The sequence below is a fragment of the Citrus sinensis genome, chromosome 5, assembly GCF_022201045.2.
Source record: "Citrus sinensis cultivar Valencia sweet orange chromosome 5, DVS_A1.0, whole genome shotgun sequence".
Lineage (NCBI taxonomy): Eukaryota > Viridiplantae > Streptophyta > Magnoliopsida > Sapindales > Rutaceae > Citrus > Citrus sinensis.
The window spans coordinates 21,584,692-21,601,366 of record NC_068560.1 but is presented as its reverse complement, the minus strand read 5'-3'; the positions used below and the strand labels follow the sequence as shown (position 1 = coordinate 21,601,366).

Genomic DNA, 16,675 nt, shown 5'->3' with positions numbered 1-16,675 from the left:
CTGCTTGCCATTCCATCCAATTGTTGCTTCCTCTGAGACAAACAAATCTATTCTCGTTGAAGTCACCAACGAGTTGCACAAGTCACCAAATATACCGAGTTGCACAAGACACTAACAAGTAACGTTAAGATACATTAGAAGGATATTCAGGCATTAACAAGTCACCAAATATACCGAGTTGCACAAGACACTAACAAGTAACGTTAAGATATATTATTATTAGGCTCCGCTGATTGATATTTACATTCTGCCAGCCAAACATTCAGTCTTAGTTTATTCAGCTTCATAACACTTCTTTGACAGTTTGGAATATTTTGTGGAATTTTGCCTGAGTGCCTATGGAATTTTTATCACCTCGTACTCGTGGGAAATCGCAAGAGGTGACTGCTTTGAAACTGGCCTTTCTTCAGACCAGAGCTCCAAATTGACTGTCCCTGTTCCCCAGTGGATGAAACACTTGAAAACTTCCTTGACATTAAATCGATTAACAAGTGCCAGACCTTGGCACTTATCCACAAGCATCCACTCCCCTGAAATCAAAATCACATACAAAACAAATTTATCGTCAATTCTTTTAAATGGTGAGGCAAACACGGTCACAACTTGAGTTTGAAAATATCTATCAGCATCACATTTGATTTCAACAGATCTTTTTTTTCTCTGAAAATAATTTTAAACAATGATTCACTTGGGAAGCAGTTGGAGAACAATTGCAGAAACGGATAAAAAATAAAAGGGAAACCAAAATTTTTATGTTCATCCTTACATGCCTTCAGTATACTGACTTTCTTAATGCTCCTTTTATATTTTGCTTTAGTAGACAATGCTATACTTTTTGACATAAAACCAAAATAAAATTGAAAGTAGAGTACTACCATTAGGCAGAAGGTTTCCTTCATAAAACTCCTCCCCAGATTCTGGCCAAATTTCTTGCTTCGACCCATCAATGGAGGTAAATGAGATAAAAGATTCTGTTGGATGCAGAAGGGTGAACATGGGGTGCACTCTCAGGCAAACCAGCCTGCAGCAGAAAGTAAAAGTTGCAAAGTTTGTGTAGAGAAACAAGAAAACCATAACACACACACAAGTAGCAACGAGCTTTTCATGTTGCGAGAAAGTGTCAAGGAGGCAATTTCTCTTTAATTTTTTAAAGAGAAAAATCCAATACTTGAATTTCCAGAAACAATAATATTACACATATTAAAATACTAATATAGAAAGATGCTTTTTAGCCTCCATTTGTGTAACAATAATATTTCAGGTTGTATACTAATTTTATGTAGTAAATAAGGGTGTGTCACTCTCACTCTTCAACCTCCAAAAGTATGCCAATCTTGTATCCCCACAACAAATCGGATGAAGGCGTGAGAGTATGACTACGATTGTACATAGCAAAGGTTTACGCTTTTAAAGTGTTTCATTTTTTGGGAATGAAGTTAGATGACATAGCCGCTGTTATTATTTTAAGAATCGTTGACTCAGGAGTTGCCCACCGAATCTGCTGATCCGGATTGTGGAGGGTGGATGATTGATTGACATAATGAAAACAGACATTTCTCTGTCTCATATTCTTTCTTTTCATTCTCTTCCTAGTTATTTCTTACTTCATTCCCTCTACTTACTGTTATTTTTTCTACTGTCTCCTTTCGCTTTCTTTTTCGAGTACTGACCTACATCACTTAAGACTCTTAGACCATTATCTAAGTGATACAAAATTAGTACTTCTCAAATGATAAACCACAGACAGTCCCAAATGATACAGAATTAGTGCTGTTAGAAGTAGTTGTGTCGAAAAGAGACAAAAGATAACACAGAATGAAACAGACCTTGAAAAGCCACCAGAGCCAGCACCAACGTTGCAGGCTAGAATTTTAGAATCGATCTTAAAGATTTTTGGATTATCTTTGGGAACAGTTAACTTCCTCTGCAGAATCATTCCACCACCAATATCACTTTCTAACATGAGAGATTCCTCTTCTCCTCCATGCTGAAGACTCCTCCTACAACAGAAGAAAAGGTGATAGAAGCATAACACAAAACAGAAAAAGAAACATTGGACACGACAAGCAGCCACAACAAATTTATTATCAGGTGGATAATATTTTAGCATAGGAAAGAAAGAAAGAACATCATTTTCTAACACTCCATCTTAAATTAAACAAACACATCCTACTGCTATTTGTCAACAATTCAATCAAATGCTTGGCTCTTTGATCTAATACGTCCCATTCCAGCAAGCATTATATAATTATGACTCTTGATTATTTAAATTATGCTTCTTCGAAAAAAAGAAATGAAGTTTTCAACGTATTAATTGGAAACTCACTCTACGACACTGTATTCTTCAGTACATCCAGCAGACCGGTATTCAGTACCACAATACTCTTCGTACCCATTAACTTCAACCCTGCTATGAAGCCACTGTGTTCCTGTCAACATAATAAATTTGGAGTCAATGGATGAGCAGTTAACATAATGTTTCACACATTAGAAATACAAATGAATAATTAACTGATTTGGTCAGGTTCCACTGAATTGTAAAGTTTCTATCTGCCTGTGGACGTGCATATGCTTGCATGTGTTTGACTTGTAAAAACACTCTCCCTTGCGTGTGACTGAAAACACTCTCCCATGCAATGCAACACTTTTGCACAAGAATGTGTATAGTCAAGAAGATAATACTAGAAATGAAAGTACATGCTAACGTTCTTCAAATAAGAAATCTCATGTAGCCGGGGGCATAAGGCCGATAAGGACATTCAAGCAGCAAACAGCTAACGAATTTTCAAAATATGTTTACGGTGGAACAAATTCAAGTATTCTTTTCCATCTTTGTATTTAAATTATTCCAAATTTAGTGAAGTGTCTCTTTAAAGTACTTGTAAAGAAAACATGTCTAGAGATCCTCATTTTTTTCTCCTTTGATAATCTAACATCAGGGTCTTCATAGGTGTAAAGATTAGAGTAAAAAATGACAACTTAGGACTTCAAGGAGGTAAGATGACCGTTAGACTCAAAGTTGCACCAAGGAAAAACTAAAAAAATGTCCACTTTGTCTTAGGGTTTAAGAAAGTGACCAATGAAGTATATCACATATGTTCGATATACAACAGCCGAAATAAACTCAACGGGTACAACTTTAACCAAAAGAGAGAGGGAGAAAGACCATTGATGTCGTCCCACTCAAAGAAAAACAATGATAATGAATTACCTGAAGGAAGGTGTGCCATGGATATAACTCTACCCCCAATCCAAGGCACAACTTTAAGAGCCCAATCACCACTTTTCAGTTCAATAGGAGTCCATGAAAGTTCTACTCCCATGTGTTCAGAAGCCTTTTCCGTATCTGAAATTAGCTTAGCATTTTCTGCAAATAAAAACCTCATCAGAACCAACACAAACACTAATAAAGAATTTAAAGTTTAGTTGATTAAATTCCTAGCACTTTCAAGTCCTCAACACAATTTATAGAAATTAACGAATTATAGAAGATTTCTTCAAACTATTTTCTTTTCTTCTGACAATCGCACATCTGGAACAAGATAATGAATTCTTCAATTCACAACATATTTACTGGGGCAATATGGCCATGAACATTAAAAAATTACATTTTGAGAGAATTTCAGAAATAAATGGTGTTAAGGCCTAGTAATCAAGTTCTGCAAATACTATCCAATTTATAAAATTGCTCTACAAGCAGAAATTGAAAAAATCTGAAATGCAAGAATTCCTGTAGTTTTAACCTCCCAACTCAAGCCATCTGTCAATAAACAACAGACAGGGAACTATCTATAAGAAATCCACAGGAAAAGCTTAGAAACCATGACTCAGAACCCATTTTTTAGTTTTACACACATGAAGCCATAAAATTGCATGAATAATAATGCAATTTCCAGAAAGACACCTAATCAAATAATACAATCGAAGATATCTGACTGAACAAGGTAATGCAATAAGAACATCAGAATGTTCACGAACATCACATTTGAATTTGTAGTGTAAATCTACTTAATTCAAGAGGATCGATAAGTACACTAAAATCTCTCAAGTAATTTAACCAAAAAAAATCTAGTTAAGAAAATTGAAAAAGAAATCAACAAATAGTAATTAGTGGATAATTCCAATGAATGAGTGAGCCTCAGACGGCTTCGGGAAGCAGCATTACCCATACGAATCTTGTACTTTTCCTTACTCCCCGATACCAAATTAGACACTTCAGCTTCTGCTGGCATTGCAATTTGCAAATCCTCTCCATCCATTCCCCATGCATCAATCTGTTTTTCGAAAAAGTTCAGTTACTAAAAATCTTTTAAACAGATGCTCCAGAAGGTAAATAACAAAAGCATAATGTAGGATTTTAATGAATATTTCTCAGGGAAAGAAGACAAACCACTGCACCTCCACCAAGTAATATTTTTACAATAAGACGACGTTTTGGCCTTTTCCATAATCCTTCAGATTTGGAAACTCTAATGGTAACCTCTGACATCTGAAGCTCAGCTTCATAGTGTGTCAGTAGATATTGACCTTCAGTGAATCCATATCCGTCACCATCATCTTCAAATAGAACACCTTTTGCTTTGCCTGTAAGATAAAATAAGCAAGTTATACAGAAGCTAAAGGAAAGCAGGATCAATAGCATTGTGTTACACTTGGTAAATTTATGAAATCTGGAAATATATTCGAGATCAGTTTTTATTGTGAAAACAGTGGATAAAACACCTTACAACACTTCCAGGAATTTCGAGAGTCCTAGATTCCCTCCCAAGAGCAAGGCTCTCAACAAATTGATACACACCCTCTTCTGATTCTCCTTACCCTATAAGAATCCCTTAGGATGCCCTCATAACTGAACACAAATAACTGAATACAGACACACCCCTTATTAATTATCCTTTTATAACTGACCCACTAATCCCTCACATGGTTCCCTCCTCACATGGTTCCAATCTTTCTTCCAGAATAAGTAAAACGAATAGGTGGTCTAACACATAGCAATAAAGTTGGAAAGGCTATCAAACTTTTAGTCATTTCACAAACTCGCATGAAGACATATCACTGAAAAGAAGAAAACAAAGTAATGGAATATTATCTTGGGCATGATCAAGTTGACAAAATTTTGTCATATTCTTTCTTTATGATCAGAATTTTGGAGACATGGATCAAAATGCAAATCACTCAACTATTTCAACAAAATCAACCATGGCAAAAAACTTAAAGAGCAAGTGCATCTGACCAAAAAAGGCCTACAAAAAGTGGCCCAAGATTTCAAAGCCCAGAAGACTGGAAATAGAACCTGGATCTGGCAAAAGCAAGGAATCAATTCTATGTCGGCAACATTACGCCATGTGTATAACCAATGGAAGTAATGGTGTGGGCTGAAGATGACTGATGAATGAAATGAACAGTTTGATTGCCAGAAAAATCACTGGTGCTGTTGGTGATGACATGCAGGTGGTTGATTGCCAGCAAGGTCAATGTTTCAGGTGTTAGCTCTCTGGTTATTCTACATTAATATTTAGCCATGGGGACAAACAGTTTAAAGAAATTACTAACCTAAAAGCATCAAAACTACTATCTCCCCAGTCAAAACCTTCAATTTATAGTAACAAAAATTGTAGGCAGCTTAAACCATCACATAAGATTGCAATCTTGTAGGCAAAAAATCAAACCAGAAAAATCAGCAGGCAAGTAGAATGCTTTAGAATATGAACTACATCGGATGATAAACATTTTTGGAAATTATTAGCTTCAAATTTAAAGTTTGTTCTACAAAAATTTAATGTATCAAAATTACCATTCTCATCTAAAGCCACCAGAAGTGTTAAGTCGTCAGATGGCTTAGATTCACCAACATGCTGATGCGGAGGACCTAAAGGTAAAATTGATCCACCTCGCAAATATAAAGATGGTAAATCCTGGTATATTACAAAAAGAGCAAAAGGGGGAAAAAGATCAAAATTCATTTTTTTAGAAAAAAGGAAAACAGACATGACCTTAATGGATACAGATAAATGTCCAGGAACAGATACCGGATGTGAATCTTCAAAATCAAAACTTTGCCAAATTCCCTTGGGTAGTGCATGCTGCAGCTTATCTGACCTCTGATCAGGCAATGTGCTAATTAAGAATAAATATGGATGTTAGTATATGCATGATGAGAAGCAAAATACAAGGTCCTCCAACTTAACCCCACTCTTAACAATCCATGAGAAGAGTGACATCAAAAGAATTCAACAGTTCAAAGAAATTTAAAAGGGGTCAACACACAAAAACAAAATCAAGAAAGTAAATAATACTGTGACATTTTCCTTTTTTTTTTCTTATTTGATTTTCTTACTTTCCCCAGTACACAAAAGAAAATATCTTGGTGATACACTATCTTTTTCTTTGATAACAAACTAGAAAGATATATTCAATAAAGAAAGAAAGAAGTGGTTTTAGAACAATGACATCAAATCAAGAACAGAAATGACTACAAGACAGTAAACAATATTTCATTTTGAGGATTTTGAATAAGATAAGTATGTAACCCTCTCAGAGAAGGATAATTCTCAGAAAAGGGAAAGAAGCTGTTGAACATTGTTGCATAAAGAATCTGTCACTAACATCGTGCAGTTGGCATTCTGTTGCTTTGGATAGTTAACTTGAGATGACAACTAAGACATGAGAGACCAGGCTATATCTTCAAAAGCATCCCCCAAAAATTTATTGAGAGATTGCATTCTTTTGTATGGAAAGCTTTCAACAATTTCTAAAAAACTAAATATCGTTGTGCTACCAAAAAAAAAAAAAAAAGAGCACAATTATTAAATTCAAATATTTGGTTTAATTGGTAAAATCTCTCAGGGTGGGACAACAGGACTAAGTTCAAGTTATATTCACACCAGGGTCGGCCAATGGTTGGTTAACATTGATATAATATTTAGAATGAAGATAACCATGCTATCAGCAGGAAAATCAAATCACAAGTAAAATTCGATAATCATGGTCAAGTAGATGAGAAGGAGATTAAGGCATAAAACCAGGATGAAAATGGGAAACTAAGGCATATACACTATTCTACTGTCATCAAGTATGTCATGTCTAAGGAAGAGAATAAGAACCTTGCACAAACTAAAACCGGACCCAATAGAAATGAATTTTCAAGTTTCCTCAAGGTGAGATCTTCAGGATCTGCACAGGCAATTTACATTTGTTTTAAAGCCTGTATAAAAAGGTAACACATTTCATAATGCTCCACAAGGAACAAAACCAATACACTCACACAAGGACATACCAGCGAAAAAGGTAGGACTTGCCACCAGAGTGCCAGTTGTATGAGCCATGTAAAATAGAGTGTAGATATGAGGTAGAAGGCGATAGCGCCTCTTCAAGGCCAGCCGACAAACTTCCTCACACTAAAGAAATAGAACTCATGTTACTTTTAGATACTCAAGTTGACATCAAATAAACCCAAAGAAAACACAACCATTTTGTCACCAGAAACAAAACTTATTTAAGTAATGTTAGAGTAGGTAGTCACTCTCACTTGTTTAATGTAAAAAAATTGATAGAAATTAAATGCAATTGTTGGCTTTTAGCCATCAGTTTAAGTTTGACCAAGTAGTCTATTGTTCGAATCCTCTCATTGTTATTAAAATAAAATTTTTGCAGTTATTAAGGTTCGTGGTGTTTTTCTTTTGGTTGACATGCAAAAGCACATCAACGAAAATGTGTATTTGGTTCTTTGTTGTGTTTAGTTCACATGCCTTGCATTATAGGAGGTGTTTAAGAAGTTAAATACTATTGTTGGGTCCTTCACCTATCAGCTTTACCATAGATCTCCTCAGCTCTAACTCAATGCACACATCATATAGTTCGATCAAACAACCTCTTCTTTTTTTTCCTTTTTTTCGGATCCACATGGATTGATTCGGACATATGCTTGTCTAAATTTAGTTTTTAATCATCGGCAGATCAAACAGACTCTTGGTTTTGCCTTGACATCATTCTTCTTGAGGACATGAAGTAGATATAACTTAAAGTTTATGCAAGGTACTACACCGGGGTTCTCACCACAATTACTGAGATCTTTTGACTAATCAATGTTTAGTTTATGTACTTTGATCAAGCATGCATATTCACAGGTAACCTCCTTTAGTAAGATCAACTAAGCTCTACATAAATTAAGGTAGTACTTAATAAGCAAAGACAGCAGATTAAATTAATTGTCATTTAGTTAGTCGGCATCCTCCTGCTTAAATATTTTTGCTGCCATCTGCAGTCTACCCCATTGCTCGGAAATAGAACATTTCATAAAATCTGACATTCCAAGATTTTTTTCATACATACTACAAGCTCTCATATGATTTATAACTTTTATTGTGCTTAAGAGAGGCAATTGATTTGTTTTCCAAATATAAAAAGAATGTTTTTAATAAAGTGCTCTTTCAGTTATAATTAGCCTTTTAACATATTTTTGGGCCTTTTCAGTCATCAATAATAGGAAAACAATTTCATTCTCCATAACCTGTAGCACTTAAAAGAATCCACTCATTCAAGTTTGAAACAGAAAAAGGCTATAATAACAATGCTAGAGCAGAAAAATACCTCTTCCCCAAAAGACCAAGGTTCATGGTCAATAGAGTCGCTTTCAGTGTGCCCCCGGCAAAAAGGAAACATAGCACCTATACCCATCCACCGTCCAAAAAGTCTTGGTGTTGCATTTCCATCAAATCCACCAATATCAGGTCCTGAAAGTGGCTGACCACTAAGTCCCTAATACAAAATAAAATCATGTATGAGAACGTAGAATATGTCAGAAAGAAATAACCCAAAAAAAAAAAAAGAACGTATGTTGCCTCCAAGTAATTCAGTTCAAAAATTTGGAACCAAGATAAACAGTTCTGCAAAGCCAGCTGTGTGTTAAGATAATGTCAGATGTCAGAATTGTATCCAAATACAAACTTAAGCAAATATATTTAGTTAGACAAAGGCTTGCATTAGTATGTTTTCTGGATGACAGACTCATAGCCTAAGATTAATAAACAAAAAGTCATAGAGAAGCAAGATAATGCCAAAAGACTATAGCCAGGCACAAATAATTACTGTAAGCCTGCATTGATATGATACTAAAATTGATGAAAGCGACATATCAGGAAGTGTCGTGCAGATCCAAGACAGCGCTTTTTTTTTTTTGGGGGTGGGGGGGTGTTGGGTGGGGAGGGGAAGAATAGGAGACGCAGCTTAATTACTTGAAGCAGGATTGAAAGAGGGAAGATACGACCTCATGGTTTACTCCAAGAACCCTATTGATTGAAGATGGTGAAAAATTGCTCAGCATCCAAATTAAACCATCACAAAGCTCTAGAATTCTAGGTAGCATGTAAATTTCGTGCCCTAGCTGAAGGAAGAAGATGATTAACAGGGACTGCAGAATTGGAATAATGTGGCAGTCAAGGGTATTTGGTTATGAAGAACTAGTATAATTTCATAGGTGAAAATAAAAAGTCTAAAGAAAGATCGAAGGTAAAAAAGTTGAATACCTTTCATAATAAGAATGAGAAAATAATAAGGAAACAAAAAACCTTGTACTAAAAACAAGGGATATACAAAGAATTGAGTGAGTTCACAAAAAAAGAACTCCCAAAAGATCACAGAAATGTTCTATCCAATTCTAAACTGATAAGCTTTCCAATAAAAGCATAGGATCTTTAGGACTAAATTGTCTCAAAACAAATAAAGCAAACCCAAAATTCACAAAATAAATTCAGGACCCCTTCCCAAGTTAGACCTATGATGAATTAGAGGATTACGACAAAACAACTTTGACCAAAGATGCTGCCTAATGGTTGGTTCTACAGTTTTCAGGTTTTAGACAAAGCAAAAGATGACTAGTTATACTCTTGAAAGAGACCACAAACTAAACTTCTTATCCGCATACATCATTTATACAGCACTTAAGTCTTCCCTATAAAGAAAGTGTAAAGATTGGTCAGAGAGACAAAAGCATCACCTATAGCAGGGGGAAAAGGCATAAATTATTTAGGGCATAAAGCGTTTAGCTCATTAGTACTTTGTGAAAACAGAAAAAATGAACTGAATACTTACCAATTGAAGTACCATGGATATACTCATATGAAGGTGCTCCCAATTTGAAACGTTATCTCCTGTCCATGTGGCAGCATATCTTTGACTACCAATAAATCCAGCTCTGGTGAGAACAAAAGGACGCTTATCTTTATCAGCTAACTTCATGCCTTCATACGTCGATCTTGCCATTAGCATGCCATAAACCTAAGTTTGGCAACCCATGTTAATAACTGCCATCATGGGAATGACCATTCACACATGGGTTACGTTGCGGGCAAAATAGCATAACCGAAGAGATCTATGCACGTACAAACTAATAGCAAAAGAGATTACATGTAAGAAGAAAGCCACCAGATTAGGGTTGAAAAATTATACGTTGTGATAGTACGAGTGATTTTGACAACCTCCAATTTCATCATCCCCTCTGTGGATGTTGCTCTCAGGCATTGTCTTTGTTACCGACTGAAAGAAAGAAAGTTGCAAGACCGCATACAAATAAAAGAGAATCATGCATAAGAATAAATTTAAGAATAACCTGGAAGACAGCTGGCTCATTCATATCATTCCATATACCATCAACTCCATTATAAATGAAATCCTTAACTAAAGAGGCCCACCAGGAACGAACTTTTGATTGAGTATAATCAGGGAAAACACAAGGCCCAGGCCACACCTCCCCTGAAATAAGGACATGGATAACTTTAACACCTCAAAAAATTAATTTAAAAAAATCAGCTTCATCAAATAAAGAAAAGTACCAATAAAAGGCGTCCCATCTGCTTTCTGAATCCACACGTCAATTTTAGAGCCGCTATCATACACAAAATAACCATCTTCATGTTTAATTCCTGGATCAAGCATCCAGATTGCTTTGAAACCATTAAGGTGGAGATCCGCTACCAAAGATTTCGGATCTGGGAAACACTCCTAAAAGAAATCATTATAATTCACTACCCATATCAATGATTATAGTGTTCTCACATAATGGCTAATATACAGCTATGTAAAAGCAACGCCTTGCCTGGAGACATGTCCTTATAATAAAAATATATAGTGTGAATATTGTTAAGTTCAAAAAGGTTTTCCATAACCAAGTTTTTGTCCTAGCAGATGCTAGGCCAGCAAATTAATGAAGGGACCATCTTTTTTCTTTATCTACTAACCTTCATGAGAGGAATTAGTTTCATATGTTGTTAATATTACTGCATCCTGAGCACATTGAAATGAAACTGAAGTTCTAGAAAGTACTCTACTTAATCAATTTTTGGAAGTCTAAACGAACTGAAGAAACTCTCCTCTGGGTTGATATTTGCTTTTTATTGCTTTAATGAATGTTGATTTAATTTTAACTCATAATAAATTAATGGTGCAATAGACGTATCATCCAGAAATATCATTAAGAAAGAACATGCCTTGTCAAAAGTGAAACAACGAAATCCATCCATGTAGTCGATATCCATCCATATAACATCACAGGGTATACCTTTCTCACGAAATGTCCTGCAAATCTGAATATATGATGGGCTAATAATCAGAAAAGCACAAAATAAAATGTATAATAGAAGGATATAGAAAGCACAATGGTGATCAAACTTTAGGAATAACAATTTTTTAGAATTTTGTTGTCCTTCCAAAAATGAAGCAAATAAGGAAGAAAAATTCATTGGGAAAAAGAGAAAGAACCAACCTCACGAACTCTCTTTTCAGAATCATAGCTCCAGCGACATTGGTTGTAGCCTAAGGACCATTTTGGCGGCATAAACACAGTCCCTAATAAGAAAAATCAACAATTACAAAGTGTGAGTCCAAGCCATATGTTATTGTTTTTGTGGACAGCCATTTCACTGTTGTAAACCCATAAAATGTAAATTACAATTAGCAGTTTCTTTGCTTTAAAGAAGAATAAATTAAAAAAAAAAAAATTGTGAAGATGATACATTAAAAATAAAAAGATCCAAGAAGCTCTTGAAACACTAATCTAACTGCCACAATGCTGTTCCTGTGTAGAAATGAAGATGGACAAATATGCAAAATTCCAGAACTTTTCATTATTGCCATCATTGCTCTGTTTAACTGGAGGCCTCTATCTATTTCATCAATGATAATTCACAGACTCAAACAATGAAAAAAGCTCATAACAGATCATTATAGGTCATGAAAGTATATTAATGAGAGTTTGGTTATGTTTCTCAAATAGATTTTATGTCTCCAAAAACAAAAAGTATAATTTTAATAGGAGTGGTGTTTTCTAGAAACCAATATGCAGAACAAAAAATGAATATTCAAAATTATAACTAGAATTCCGGAATTATGAAAATGAATTAACTACAAAAAGATAAATAGTAACATTAACAATAATATAAAAATCTCATTTTCAAGAATACCAAATATGTTCTCCCAATTTATTTTTAGAAAAAATTATAGCAGTCACTACCAAAAGCATTCTTTGATCAGGTAAACATCATTCGAAGAACATCAACTGTCATTTTCATAAGTAGGTTTGAGAACTGTTTTTTAAAATGATACGAAACGCACTTTTAATCACTCTGTCCATTAAGCTTGATTCAAGAAGGATTGCTTTTATTTTATTAGGATTACTCTTATTGTTGTATTAGCAGAGAAGCTTTGAGAACAAAATATCTATATCTAAATACCTCAACGAAACACAGAATTCAACTCATGCATCACTCAAGGAAGAGTTAAAAGAAAAATAGATACCCTTTAAACCACAAAAAACAAAGGAACATATTATATGTATTATGTTTCCTGACTCAACATGAAAATCATGAAAGAGCGAACTGTGACAGAGGAAGATATCTTGGCGTCATAAAAACTTGACAAGGACATGGAGCACTTGAAGAAGAGAAAGCTTGGTCCAGGAGATTACCAACTGTATGAGAAAGAGAAACCAGAGCATCAGTAGGAGAAGTGAAAGGACCAAATGTAATAACAGGATATGAGGATGGAGCAATGAACTGTATTGTTGATTCTTTCCTCAGATCAATCTGCAGGAGAATAAATACAGAGGACTGTTAGGATAGATCCATGTGGGTTACCACAAAAGTTCATAATAGGTTAACTTTTTACTCAACAATAGCAATTTATCCTCCAACAACCCCACCCCAACCCCCCATCCCTCTCTCATTTTGGGGCCTACTTAATTAAAGGGTAAATACAATCAAGCTCCTGAAGTTTTAGTCTGAAATCAAGCTGCTCCACACTCTTTGCATGTTTCTCATTTAATTCCTCATTACAATCCATCAATTTCCTCAACTGACAAACAATAGAATGCTGAAAAAACCAATTAATCAATCTAAGAAATAAAATACAGCTGAAAGAACAAAAGTAAGCTTTGGAAATTAGGAGCAAATATGAGAGTCACTATAGGCTAGTTTTGAGAGAAATCTGAAGTATATTCGCTTTAGTCCAACATGGCCACACGTGAAGACAGAGAAAAAGACCTTAAAGCTGCTTGATTTTAGGCCAGGAGTCTAGGAGTTGAATGATATTTGCCCTTTAATTAATGAGATTCCAAACACAAAACAAGCACACAATGGACCAAAACACAACTCAAAAGCAAGACATCATGACTTTCAAAGTTCACAAGAAAGCCACACCTCACATCGACGTGTTGTGTCAGCAAGAACCCCCAATGCCTCTCCATTCGGAAGAACGGCAAGCACCCAAGGATGTGACTGATACAAGGACGTTGTTCCAGTACCATAGCCCCCCGAAACCGTGTTCCATGTAAAAATCTACAGGAAAAAAGTTCACCACATTGTAGTTGAACAAGTAAACGCTCCCTGCACGTCATATCCAAAAATAAATAAACAGGAACTCACTCTCTTTCCCGTCCGCTCTAGCTGACCACTAACTTCCCCAGTTCCATACAACGAGGTACCAGCAGGAAACTACAATCAGAACAAAAAGCCATCAGATTAATCTAGCTTGGAAAAAAAAAAAAAAAAAGACATGCATTACTAAAGAAATTAAGAAAGTGCAATGTACGCAGAGAGTGAACCTCAAGTTTGACTAGCTGTTGACCGCGGACACATTGATAAGTGGGAGTATATAAAGGGCGCATGTGAGTCGAGATTGGCGTGTCCCTATCCTTTCCATTCACAAACGAGAGACTCGGATACGCTGCTTGACGATCACTCGCCGAACAATCGAACCGGAAAACTCGTTCCTCTAAAACCGGTTCAAAAATCATGTCACCCGAAACCACGTCCGACGAGGCGATCGCCTCCGCCGCCATTCCGATTCTAGATGCCGATCACTTTCTGCGTATGAAAAATTTTAAATAATATTCGAAGATGCAAATCAATCAAATGAACGAATGAACTGATCAGCAACCCGATGGAGCTAAAGAGATGAGATGTTGCTTTTGTGTCTGAGGAGGTTAAGGCGAAGAGGCTTCGACGATCAAATTTGTTCAATTTGGAATTGGAAGAAGAAGACGAAGAAGCAGTAGACTCATGGTTCACTGTTGTTGTTGTAATTCCAACAGGCGCGCCAGTGACTCTAGCACTACTGCAGCAGGTTGGTGATTCTCTATCATTTTGATTTGTTGGTCCTTTTTAGTTTTTAATATAATTTAATTATTTAATTAATTAGTAGCATAAAAGTTGAATTTAATAGGCCCAGGAGGTATCGATCGATTCACCGGACGCGGACATTGCACGCACATATAGTGCAGTGATAGAGTCCAAAATCCAATTGGTGATGAACAGGAAAAGTGGCCTGTCAGTTTTCTGATTCTGGAGAGCTTCAATCAAACAGAACAAGCGCGGGATAGTGTTCGGATGATTTGGTTGGCAAGGAATCGAGGGTTAATTGTTCCGTACTTCAAAAATTATCTCAATACCCTATAATTTATTTTTGTCAAAATTTTCATCGATACCCTTTAAAAACTGATAGGAAATTATTAAGCTATCATCATTTTAAAACATTTCAACTCAACGGATAGCACCTTTCCCCCCTCTACTGAAGCAAACAAATACTCATCTGCTGCTATCCTCATTTTACGAACAAAGTGTTGGCTCCACTGACAATAGAGTCCCCTTAAGTGGCTTGACTGGGTTTGCTCCCCAGTTCGAGTCGCAGAGAAGTCGCCTTTGTTGGGAGAACCTGTGCCTCCCGGTTCGAGCGGGGACTTCTAGTCTGGGTTGTGGTACGGGCTTAAAGGTACCTCCCACAGTTGGGGCCCTCCCCAGGATACCTCGTGATTAATATAAAAAAAAAAATCCAACTCAAACAAACAAACACTGCAATTCCCTTACCGGTATCACCTCTACCGAAACAAACATTCATTCTCCATACATGGTAAATCAAACTTCAACACGAGCAAACTAAGCCTGAGAAGGGGAAGCTGCCACAACTGAGAAAGAGAAGTCTAGTTCGTCGCTACATAATCGCCGGCGAGAGCTGATCCTTTACTGCAAAATGGTCATAACTTAACTAGTTGAGGTAAGTAATTCTCTATAAATAATTTTCTTGTTGATATTCAGGGAAAAAAAAAAAGTTAGGGTTTATATAGAAAAAATAGATTAATTAGTTGCGGGTCTCTCATTACATGTTCAAAAACAAATTTCTAGTTGTTTTGCTGCATGCAAATTGTGAAAAATTGATGGATTGTGCCGATTATAATTTTCTCATGTAACACACAATTTGGTAGTGTAAGGTTATGTAGGATTCAAGGTTGTGTATTACACGACCTTCATGTATTGCATTTACATGACCTTTATTGGATTCTTGCTGAGGTTGACATTGTAAGGGAGACAATTTCCATATATGACTCCATGGTTTCTGTAATGAATGACTCAACATTTTTGAAAGAATTATTGTCATATGCTGTTATTATTCCTCTTCTACTGGAGAAGATTTTATGGTATGATTCGCACCTTGAAACTACCCAAAAAAATAAAGTTTGGACAGTTTTGCATGTAGAGAATACGCCACAGCAAGAATCTCGGTGAGCAAACCAAATGCTCAATTTTTTTCATTTTGCTGTTATAGTTATATATTCAGTATGTAGTTGACTATTTTTTAAAATTCTCAGTGGAGATTGTGGTGTGTTTGTTTTGCGTTACCTGGACACACTTGCACGTGGTGAAGATATTCAAACAAATTGTACGCTGGCACATGTCTCTTCTTATCGCAAGCAACTAGCTGAAAGACTTTTCTATGACCAGTCATTATTATCAAAGAACAACTAACATGTGAGTATTGTTTTTTTAAATGAAGTCATTGCTGGTGGAAATAGTTTGGTTTCTTAATATGAAATTTTATAGGCCATCACTGTCAGTGGTCCTGGGTTGTTAATAGGAAGAATTAACTAAAGTGTTTTTTTTCATCCAGCCTTTGATTAAGAGTTGTTTCTAATTGATTTCATGGATTTATTATATGCAGGCATTCCTCATGTATGCATGTATGCTTCGGCAAAGGAAGAAAGCAGTTTGAAGATAAAAAAAAAAAAAAACTCTTTAAATGGTTGTAATATGTTTAATTGCGATATCCATTAGTGTATCCTATCCAAATATTGACATTGTAAACTGATAACTTTGTTTATTTATAATAATTAATCTCATCATTTCTCAAA

The 16,675-nt window shown here is 35.7% G+C and overlaps 1 protein-coding gene and 1 long non-coding RNA gene across 4 annotated transcripts; one reads left to right on the top strand and one right to left on the bottom strand.

Annotated features, from left to right (window-relative positions):
- Positions 1-191: 191 nt before the first annotated feature.
- On the bottom strand, positions 192-14,608 carry LOC102618399 (uncharacterized). Of its 2 annotated transcripts, XM_052440755.1 has the most exons (23): positions 14,431-14,608; positions 14,096-14,357; positions 13,917-13,985; positions 13,692-13,829; positions 12,962-13,079; positions 11,762-11,844; positions 11,487-11,582; positions 10,833-11,001; positions 10,610-10,752; positions 10,450-10,536; positions 10,093-10,278; positions 8,593-8,760; positions 7,280-7,400; positions 7,107-7,176; positions 6,033-6,120; positions 5,798-5,918; positions 4,391-4,584; positions 4,166-4,274; positions 3,212-3,367; positions 2,327-2,429; positions 1,827-2,000; positions 876-1,021; positions 192-530 (listed from the first exon to the last, which is right to left on the bottom strand). In XM_052440755.1, the coding sequence occupies exons 2-23, from the start codon at positions 14,330-14,332 to the stop codon at positions 337-339; spliced, it is 2,970 nt and encodes a 989-aa protein (XP_052296715.1). In that variant the 5' UTR covers positions 14,333-14,357; positions 14,431-14,608; the 3' UTR covers positions 192-336. The 2 variants fall into 2 exon arrangements, with proteins under 2 accessions (XP_052296715.1, XP_052296716.1); XM_052440756.1 differs by lacking the exon at positions 10,450-10,536.
- Positions 14,470-16,675, top strand: LOC127902128 (uncharacterized). Of its 2 annotated transcripts, XR_008054649.1 has the most exons (4): positions 14,470-14,616; positions 14,716-16,048; positions 16,136-16,295; positions 16,486-16,675. It is a non-coding gene; the product is annotated as an uncharacterized LOC127902128 (long non-coding RNA). The 2 variants fall into 2 exon arrangements; XR_008054648.1 differs by having other exon boundaries at positions 14,716-16,295.